Below are 11,507 nucleotides of genomic sequence, written 5' to 3'. Positions count from 1 at the left end.
ACCTTGTTGTCTCGGATTCTCCAGCATCTGCAGTTCCTACTATCTCTGTTTCACACTGTCAACTGGAAGGAAATCTTTAACTATAAAGAAGTAGTGGAAATGTTTGCCATTCCTATCATGAGTGAAGAACCTTCAGATGACAAAAATCAGCGAAGTTTGCAGGAAGAACCAAATACTGAAACAACAATGAGCAATACAATCCATTCAAGTTCAGTGAGGAATCTTGAACTGAAGATGCTCAGCCAGCAAAACCACCTATGAAACAAACTGTTATAGCAGATTTGAATTTGATATCAGATGATGAGATGACAAAAGTTCAAGAGTAATGTTTCAATTTTTTATCTGACAAAGCGAAAGTAGTATTATCTCTTTCATTGGTACTGATAAGTAAGCGGCAATGCTCCAGTACTATAACTGAGGATAGGAAAATGTCTGGTGCACTAGTACAGTAAGCAAGGAAGGCAAATGAAAACGTCCAACTTAAATCAATGGGAGGCTGTAGCATAGTGGTACTAGCATTGGAATAGTAATGCAAAATCGTAAGCTAATGTTCTCAGGACATGGGTTCAAATTCCACAATGGGATATGGTGAAATTTGAATTCAATAAGTATCTTGAATTACACGTGAGCCTAGTGACTACTATTTAACCATTTTCAACTGTCAAAAAACCCATCTATCTAGCCCCAAGATATAGGAGCAGAAGTAAGCCATTCAGCCTGTTGGGTATACTCCACCATTCAATGAGACTACAGCTGATCTCAATTCCATTACCCTGATTTTCCCCATAACCCTTTGTAACTTAATTAACATTAAACAGACTGATGATAGATCAGTGCAACTGACCTCACTAAGAAGCAACATTCAGTCCATTCCCTCGTTGGAGTCAAAGAATAAAGGGGAGTAACAATGTTACCTCAGTATTTTCAACAGACAAACTGAGAATAAATATGCCAAAAAGTTATGCATAATGTTTTAACTGATCTCTAAAAATGCATGCATATTTGAAACAAAAATTTTGTACTGTGTTAATTGCTTCAGTCTAAAGAAAAGATCATCATGACCAGCAAAAATAGCTGCTATAGATCAAATAAGCAGCTTGTAAAACTAGAGGTGTTCCCATCCATGCTTAATAATGTCTCCATTTCCTTATTCACTGCTTAAAAAATTAATCAAATTAATTACTTCCATGTTAGTTGCAGCTTATTTGTACACTACTCCTCGCTATCCAATGATTCACTAATCGTGCAGTCACAATGTCGACCAAGACCCCATCTTACTTTTTACTTCATTGACTCATCCAAGCAGATCGCACAGCCCTTTGCGGTACATAGGAATTACACTGGAATGGAATCCATACTTTTTGTTATCACCAGGAAGTCTATTCCAGCAATCCCCCCACCCCAAACTGTTGTTATGTAAGCATACATAGCAATCAGTGTTAAAAAGACAATAATTCATTTGCTGCAATAGTATAATTGAGGATGTGAAATATGTTATATAACTGCAAGATCTTTAGCTTCTTCAGCAACAAAATTTATCGATTCTCTATTTCATTTTCAACAAAGCCTTTCAGGTCCCATGATTGGCAATAATGGTTTTTTTCAGGCAAGAGGCATTTCAACTGTGGATACCAGTGTGAAAGTTCCGCATAAGATGGCATCATGCAAGGTGACCTTTAATCCACTCTTCACTAACATTACGCCTTCATCTCAACCAAAGAAAAACAATTCATCCTCCATCCATCAGAACACTTCCATTTCTTTAAAATAAGCATGTTTTTAGAATGTAATTACCAAGCTAGTACCAATTTCAGTAGTTAGAACAATTTAGATTCAATTAGTACATTTGGAATAAAAAAAGGGCAGAATTTTATGCCCTACCTTGAAGCGAGTTTGGTTAAATGGGGCATTTAATCAGGCAGGAGAGTGTCAAGTAAGTACCCTGCCACTGTACATCTCCAGTCCAATCAAGTCTGTAATGGGAAAGCTCATAGCTGGCCTTCCCCTGTTCCCAAATAAGATTGTTATCTCAATTAATGTCTCTGGTTGACTGACAGCTCTCCATGACTGGGACTTCTGCCCCTAGAGCCCTGAATCTTGGGGAAGGCCTGCTGTCACAAGCATGAATGGAATGAGAAGTGGTGGGTCTTCCCAGAAGAAAACAATTCTCAATGATGCTCATGAAACAAACCAGATAGTCATAAAAACCTGTTCTCGAGTGCCCTTTAAAAGGGAAAATCAGTAAGTCTGGTCTACATGTGACTGCAGACCCACTCAACAGACAAATAAAATTCCATTAGGAAAACAGGTGTCTCACGAGACCCAAATTTATATTTATTAACTCCATAATATTGCAGCCGTAAAATCACAAATTGGCAGGAGCACAATGATAAATGGAGCTGACTGTGGAAAGTTAAAATCACTTTTATACAATGATAGGCATGTGTGCTCACCAAAGACAGGCTATATGGCACAATTCTGTTTTTGACCAGATTACAAGATACAGCAACAAACAGAGTTAATTTGACTGAATATACATCCCTAAGCAAAGAGATCACAAGTTTGCATTTACAAATGTTCATATATCTGCGTAAAGAAAAACAACAGCTACTTAAACAAACATTAGGTCATTATAACTTTTCCGAAACTTGAATCCCGCAACATTCCTTATTACATATTCACTATCTGGTTCCAGCAATTTAAGAAAGTATATTCAGACTACCAATTTTCTAATTTATGTTGGTTGACAATAAGCAATCATCATGATGCTGAGAGAAGGCCATTATTTCTTTGAAACCCATCAGGCCCTTATTTGATAGAGTACCATTAAAAAAACTTGAATTGTTTCAATAAAGCATAACAAGGAATTTTAATGACCTTCTGTGATGGAGCTACAAATTGAACAAAAATTTATCACAGAAAGCCAGACCATCATTTTACACCATATACGAAACTGACTTATTCAAAATGTGAATAATTAACATATATAATGATCAGCTACCAAATAAATAAAATCATAAATTCTACACCCACCTCAAGAAGAATATTTGGAAGTTTGGCGGTCAATCTTACACCTGTAGGAGCGAAAACAGCAGTTGCTGGAAAAGCTCAGCAAGTCTAGCAGTACCCGTGAAGAAAAAATCAGAGTTAACATTCCGGGTCAGGAGTTCTGAGGAAGGGTCACCAGACCCGAAATATTAACTCTGATCTTTTCTTCACAGATGCTGCCAGACCTGCTGAGCTTTTCCAGTATCTTCTGTTTTTGTTCCTGATTTACAGCATCCGCAGTTCTGTTGATTTTTACCTGTAGGAGTGACCTACCCTTAAATGGTAAGGAGTAAGATTATATCTGGAAAATGTCAGCCCAGATTAGGAGTTAAAGTGGACCATAGAGACATATGTCACATTGGGCTGAGTGCACATCAGAATGTAGTACCATTCCAGTCAATCCACCAACCATTCCAATTCTCCACAATGTAGAACAGTTTACAATCATCATACAGTCATGAGGTCTTAGAGTTGTACATCATGGAAACAGACCTTTCGGTCCAACTCATCCATGCCAAATAGATATCCTAAATTAATCTTGTCCCATTTGCCAGCCCATATCCCTCTAAACCCTTCCTATTCATATATCTTTCCAGATGCCTTTTAAATGTTGCAATTCTACCAGCCTCCACCACTTCCTCTCACAGCTCATTCCATACATGCACCACCTTTTGTGTAATAAAGTTGCCCCTTAGTTCTCTTTTAAATCTTGCCCCTCTCACCTTAACCTATGCCTCCTAGTTTTGGACTCCCCCATCCTGAGGTAAATCCTTTGTCTATTCACCCTATCATGCCCCTCGTGATTTTATAAACCTCTATAAGGTCACCCTTCAGCCTCCTATGCTCCAGGGAAAATAGTCCCAGCCTATTCAACCTCTCCCTATAGCTCAAACCCTCCAACCCTGGCAACATCCTTGTAAATCTTTTCTGAACCCTTTCAAAGTTCACAACATCCTTCCTATAGCAGGGACACCAGAACTGCATGCAGTATTCCAAAAGTGGCCTGACCAATGTCCTGTACAGCCACAACATGACCTCCCAACTCCTATACTCAATGCAGACCAATAAAGGCAAGCATACCAAATGCCTTCTTCACTATCCTGACTACCTGCGACTCCACTTTCAAGGAACTATGAGCCTGCACTCCAAGGATTAAACAGTTACTCATTAGAATTGAATGTAACTTCTGGTGTTCGTGGAAAACAAATAATAGCAGATTAGCCTCCCACACTCAATTTCCTTTCGATTGATCCTAAGTGGGCTTTATAAAGCATGGCTGATTCACTACCAACCATTTTCCATCACAAAATTAAAATCAGTGCTAATAATATATATGTTTATTTCTCAAACCATATTTCCCTCAATTTATTGATTTAGTTTGCAATCAGGTTTAAACTAAGGCTGATAATTCACATGCTCAAAATGCCTTTTACAAGCAGGAATAAAGCCACTTTCAATTTCAATAATAAAGAATTTTAGGTTGATAAAGTGAAATTAACAAATCAGAGATTCCCAAAAGGTATTGCTGTGAAATTGAAATATAGTTGAAATGGAGGCCCCTCTACAGGGAACCTTTGTCTCATTTTTATACAAATAACTGTTGACAAAATCTAACTCTGGGTTTCTGCAAATATTCTGGAAAGTGAAGGTTGATGCTGGATTTAAAGTTTAGGCTTGGAAGAATGGAATCTTTAAACAAATGCTTACTAAAAGCAATTAAACAGTTTTATAATTACCTGTACCTTCACGACAAAATATTTGAGCATTGAGTAATCTTAAAGAATATGAATAAAGTTATTTCAAAGGTAATGAATGGGGAGCAAGGTGGCTTAGTGGTTAGCACTTTTGCCTCACAGCACCAGGGATCCAAGGTTGGATTCCAGCCTTGGGCAACAGTCTGTGTGGAGTCTGCACATTCTCCCCATGTCTGCGTGGGTTTCTGCCAAGTGCTCCTGTTTCCTCCCACACTCCAAAGATGTGCAAGTTAGGTGGATTGGCCAGGCTGAATTACCCCTAGTTTCCGAGTTGTGTAGGTTAACTGCATTAGCCATGGGAAATGCAGGGTAACAGGGATAGGGTACAGGGATGGGTCTAAGTGGGATGTTCTTCAGAGGGTTGGTGTGGATTTGTTGGACCAAATGGGCTGTTTCCACACTGTGGGGATTCTATTCTATTCTTAAAAGATCATTCACATAGCAGGTTATTTTTCATCAAATTAGGAAAACCAAAAGCAATCACTTTGTTTACTGCCTTTTCACTATCAGGACAGAATTCCAACCCCAAGCAGTCTAACTGAGGGAAAATCTCTTTCTTCCATATAGTTATATTGTCATTGACTAAAATGCGAATGGATGGTCCTAACCCAGGTTTGAACCGAATCCACAACATGTGAATGTCAGTAATAAGGAATGAATTGAAAATCGCACTCAGAGACGGAAGGTGATTGCTAAAAATGAAGGAAAAATCCAAGAAAAAAATGCTTTTACGTAATAAGAACATAGGAACTAGGAGGAGGAGTAGGCAATTCAGCCCTTGAGCCTGCTCTGCCATTTGATATGATCACAGTAGATCTCATTTCAGCCTCAACGCCACTTTCCTGCCTACTTTCCATAATCCTGCAACCATTACTAATTAAAAATCTGTGAATCCCCTCTCTAAATTTACCCAATGTTTCAACATCCACCAGACTCCGAAGTACTGAATTCCACAGATTCATGTCCCTCAGAGAAGTAATTTTTTCTCATCTGCGTTTTAGGATAAGGTGTAGCAAATTTAAAACAATGATCTCTTGTTCTGGATTGCACATTCGAGGAAACATCCTCTCTATATCTGCTATGTCAATTCCCATTAACATCTTAATTACCCCAATTAAATCTGCTCTCATTCTTCTAAACTCTGGGCAGCATAACATTAATCTGCTCAATCTCTCTTCATAAAATAAATCCCTCATTTCTGCAATCAATCTGGTGAACCTCCTCTGAATTGCCTCCAATGCAACTACCTCTCTCCTCAAGTAAAGGGACCAAAACTGCTGCAGCAACATTTCCCTACTTTTATACTCTATTCCTTTAGCAATAAATACCAAAATTCCATTTGCCTTCCTCATTCCCTGCTGTACCTGCATACTAGTTTTATGTGATTCATGCACAATGACACCCAGATCCCTCTGCACCAAAGTATTCTAAAGTTTCTCTCCGTTTAGATAGTAAGCTGCCTTTCTATTCTCCTGACCAAAATGGACTTATCCACATTAAACTCCAACTGTCCCAAATTTTAGCCCATTCACCTAATCTACCCATATCCATTTGTAAATTTCTTATTTTTTGCTTGTAACTGACTTACCCACACATTTTAGTGTCATCTTCAAATTTGTCTATAGTACCTTCTATCCCCGCAACCAACTCATTAACATAGATTGTAAATAACTGGGTCTGAGGACCGAACCCTGTATCATCCCACTAGCTACATCTTGCCAACAAGAAAAAGACCCATTTAACCATATTCTCTGCTTTCTGATAGCTAGACAATCCTCTGTCTGAGCTAACCCCATGTGATCTTACTTTATATACAGCACCTTATCAAATGCCTTTAGGAAGTCCAGATACACTACATGTAAAGGATCCCAATGATCCAACTTGCTTGTTACATAGAGTCACAGTCACAGAGTCATACGGCCTGGAAACAGACCCTTCGATCCAACTAGTCCAAGCTGACCCTTTTTCCAAACCAAACTATTCTCACTTGCCTGTGTTTAGCCCATATCCCTCAAAACCTTTCCTATTCATGTACTTATTCAAATGTCTTTTAAATTTGTAACTGTACCCGAATCCACCACTTCCTCTGTTCATTCCACACACAAAACATTCTCTCTGTTGAAAAAGTTGCCCCGTATGTCCTTTTTAAATCTTTCTTCTCTCATCTTAAAAATATGCCCCTTTGTTTTGAACTCCCCCACCCTAGGGAAAAGACCCTTTCTATTCACCTTATCTATGCCTCTCATGATTTTATAAATCCCTATAAGGTCATCCCTCAATGTCCCAAGCTCCAGTGAAAAAAAAATCCCAGCCTATCAACCTAGCTTTAAAACTCAAACCCTCCATTCCTGACAACGTTCTGGCAAATCTTTTCTGAATATCCTTCCTGTAGATGGGCAACCAGAACAGTACACATTACTCCAGAAGAGGCCTCACCAAAACCTGCATAAACTCTTAAAACAAAAAGATCAAATATGATTTACCCTTCATAAAACCATGCTGAATCTGAAGGATTGTAGTTTGACTTTCCAAATGCTCTATTATTACTTCCTTAATAATGCGTTCTAACAATTTCCCAATGACAGATATTAAACTAATGGTCTACAGATTCTGCCTCTTTCCCTTTTTGAATAACGGTGTTATATTAGCATTTTTCCAAACCACTGAAACCTTTCCTGCATCCAGGGAATTTGGAATATTATAACCAATGGATCCACTACCTCTGCTGGCACTTCCTTTAAGACCCTAGGATATAGGCCATTAGGGCCCGGGGTCTTGTCTGCCTTTAATTCCAATAGTTCATTCATTAATTGTCCCTTGTGATGATGACTGTTCTAAGTTCCTCCCTTTCTGTAACCTCTGCATTACCTGTTGCTATTGGGATAGTATTGTATCCTCCACCATGAAAACTGAAGCAAAATATTGATCCGCCATTTGTGTTCCCTGCTATTAACGCTCCATTCTTATCTTCTAAGGGGTCAACATTCACTTTAGCTACTTTCTTTCCTTTTATATAATTAGAGAAGGTCTAGCTATCACTTTTATATTTTACATTAATATTCTTTCATAATTTACCTTTGCACTTTTTAATACTATTTTAGTAACTCTTTGTTGATCTTTCGAAAGTTTCCTAATCTTCCAGTCTGCCACTGGCCTTTGCAATAATGGTATACTTTAGTTTGTCTTTATGTTTTCTTTAACTTCCTTGCTTAGCCATGTGTTTTTTTCTTCCCCCCGCTTACAACCCTCCCTTCCGTCTGGAATATATTTTAGTTGGGAGGAACTGAATATCTCCATAAACATCTGACACTGTTCATGAGCTGTCCTACTTTTTAGTCTTCCTACCCAGTCCACGAAGGCCAAATCTATCCTCATGTCTACATAATCATCTCATACAGAACTTGAAATTCTAGCATGCAATGATCACTCTTCCCCTTACAATGAGATCCTTAATTAATCCCACCTCATTACACAATACCAAATCCAGAATAGATTGCTCTCTGGTTGGTCCCCCAAAATATTGTTCTAAGAAACAATCTGAATACATTCATTAAACTGTCCCTTGAGGTTACCCTTGCCAATTTGATTAATCCAGTCCTTTTGCACATCAAAATCATCCATGATTATTACTAATTCACCTTTCTTACAAACTGCAGTATTCTGTATAAAAATGCAGGACTATTTTTCGGGGACCTATGGATTACTACTCCCAGTGGTATATTTCCCTTGTTATTTCTCCAGACTGATTCCACATGTTGATTTCCAGTGCCTATATCACTTCCCATTGCAGTACTGATCTCTTCCTTTACCAAGAGAGCTACATCACCTCCTTTTCCTTCCTACCTATCCTAAACCTGGTCTCCCTGCAACTATGTCTCAGTAATTGCCACCAAAGCATATCATTTGTCTATTTGCGCTGTTAATTGGTTAATTTTATACCAATTGCTTTGTGAATTTTAAATACAAAACCTTCAAATTATTCTATTCTCAAATTTCCCAACTCTTGTACAATTCCTTGGGGCAATATGATATTCACATATTCTGTCCCTTCCTTTTATTCCCTGGTAACAATCAGCCTCATTATTAACCTGCACCCCTACCTTCTCCTTTAATTTTGATTTTTGAAAAATTTTCCATTCAGCTGAACCCTTCCCCCAATATTTAGTATAAAGTCCTATCTACAGCCTTAGTTAGTAACTCACCAGAACTCTGGCCACAGCAAAGATTCAGATGGAGGCTATCTCATCGGAACAACTCCCTCCTTCTCCAAAACTGGTCGCAATATCCCATGAATACAAATCCATTTCTCCCACATCAATCTTTGAGCCACTCATTTATATCCTTAATATTATTGAACGTGTAGCTCATGGCTGAGGTAGTAATCCGGAGATTACCACCTTTTGTTTCTGATTCTTAATTTAGCATTTATCTACTCATATTGCCTCAGCAGAACCTCTTGCCTCATTCTACCTACATCCTCAGTACCTACATGGACCCATGATAACAGGATCTTTCCCTTCCCATTCCAAGCTTCTCCTGGATTCCAAGCCCAGGTGAGTTATCCTGAATGGTGGTGCCAGAGAGGCAACATAGCTTTTGGGACTCTCGACCTTGGCCACAGAGAGCTATGCCTTAATGTTTTGGCCTCAACCACTTTCTGTGGAAGAGAATTCCAAAGTCTCACCACTCAGTGAAAAAATTTCTCATCTTAGTCCTAAATGGTCTACCCCCATATTCTTAGATTTTGACCCCTGATTTCCTTCCTGCATTTACTCTGTCTAGTCCTGTTAGAGTTTCATGGATTTCTATGAGATTCTCCCTCATTCTTCTCAACTCCAGTGAATATTGTCCTAATCAATCCAGTCTCTTTCTTCATACATCAGTCCTGTCATCCCAGAATTAGTCTGGTTACTCTTCAAGTTTGGAATTCCTGGTGCCGATACTGAACTACCATTAGCATAAAAAGAAAAAAAAGATCAAATCTTGGAGAAAATTTGAAAAAAAATGTTACCATTATGTTGTTTGAACCAACACATTATAAAGTATCAGTTAAACAAAATGGTGAAAACAGTAAGTTTTCTGAGGGCAACGTGGCGTTCCCCCGCCCCCCGGCAGAATACTACAATATTGTGTAACATTCTACTTGCATTAATTCATGTCCACTGTTCTAACCTTTCATTGATCAATTGTTTCTGTAATGTAAATAACAGTTCTGGAATGATATCACTATTCAGGGATTTTTCCCCCAACTTCATATGAGCTTGCTCACAGTGCCACAGTAACCTGACACCTTAGCAACAACAACACCACATGACCCGATGACAGTTCAGTACATTAGAGGAAAAGAAGGCAACCAATATTCTGCATACCGATTTTCTACTTCAAGTAGGTCAGACATCTACTTATATTTTACAAAAAACATTGCTTTCTCCTTTAGGGAAACTAAAAGCTATTATCAATCGTGAACCAATTTCAAAATTGCTAACTGCCTTCTTTATTTTATTTTAAAAGTTAGATTTTAGGAATCAAATCTTACTTAAAAACTTATACCCAATTTAACAAGCATGTGAGAATAAAACGTTTATGCCATTACCAGGTTACATAATTGAGTAACAGTTCTCATGCAAGTGACTTACCGGTTCTTTTCTAATTCATTGTGTGTAGATCTGTAAGACAGAAATTTAGCAGTTACTCTGAAAGCTTTTTTAAAACATCTGTCAGAATCATTGAGAAATAAACTTATCATACGTGAACTTAAGTACGTTATGCTTCTTTTCTGATCTTCCAAAAACCTTCCTTCCTCTTTCAAAGATGTTGACTCATATGCGCTACTTGCCCTTATTTTATTCAAGTGGTCATTCTTAAAACTAAAGAATGAGTGTCAGTTTGCTATTCAATCATGCGAGATGTCACAGCCAAGCTTCAAGTAGTCCTCATCTAACATCCACACATACAGAATTCCCAGCAAGAACCAAGGGACCATAATCACAAGCAGAAATATCGGTTAACTTTTGTTCTGTGACTAAACCAAAGACACCATGGCCACCAAGTGGACTGCCAGAACAGGGATCAACAAACTCATCACAGCCCAATAACTGAGTTTACGATCTATCTATTCCAAATTTATGAAAAACGAGGACAACTGAGATGTACAGGGTTAGGGTTAGGAACGCCCTCAACCGTGTCTTCCACATCTCCCGCACCTCATCCCTCACACCCCGTCCACGCAATAAAAACCAAAAAAGAATCCCCCTCGTCCTCACGTACCACCCCACCAACCTCCGGATCCAACGCATCATCCTCAGACACTTCCGCCATCTGCAATCCGACCCCACCACCAAAGACATCTTTCCCTCCCCACCCTTATCTGCTTTCCGGAGGGACCACTCTCTCCGTGACTCCCTTGTCCGCTCCACACACCCCTCCAGCTCCACCACACCCGGCACTTTTCCCTGCAACCGCAGGAAGTGCTACACCTGCCCCCATACCTCCTCCCTCACCCCCATCCCAGGCCCCAAGAAGACATTCCACATCAAGCAGATGTTCACCTGCACATCTGCCAATGTGGTATACTGCATCCGCTGTACCCGGTGTGGCTTCCCCTACATCGGGGAAACCAAGCGGAGACTCGGGGACCGCTTTGCAGAACACCTACGCTCGGTTCGCAACAAACAACTGCACCTCCCAGTCGCGAACCATTTCAAC

General features: G+C 39.2%; 1 protein-coding gene across 1 annotated transcript in view; it reads right to left on the bottom strand.

Annotated features, from left to right (window-relative positions):
* The window catches only part of LOC109910754 (max interactor 1, dimerization protein), a 130,359-nt gene that overhangs the window by 84,169 nt on the left and 34,683 nt on the right, over nucleotides 1-11,507 (bottom strand). The window contains exon 2 of the mRNA XM_048608755.1: nucleotides 10,439-10,468. Within this exon, the coding sequence (XP_048464712.1) occupies nucleotides 10,439-10,468 (30 nt within the window). The remainder of the gene's footprint in view (nucleotides 1-10,438; nucleotides 10,469-11,507) is intronic.

This window comes from Rhincodon typus, chromosome 20 (assembly GCF_021869965.1).
Source record: "Rhincodon typus isolate 14 chromosome 20, sRhiTyp1.1, whole genome shotgun sequence".
In the NCBI taxonomy this organism is placed as follows: Eukaryota; Metazoa; Chordata; class Chondrichthyes; order Orectolobiformes; family Rhincodontidae; genus Rhincodon; species Rhincodon typus.
Note: the sequence above shows the minus strand (reverse complement) of the source record. Positions and strands in the feature narration are given on the sequence as shown.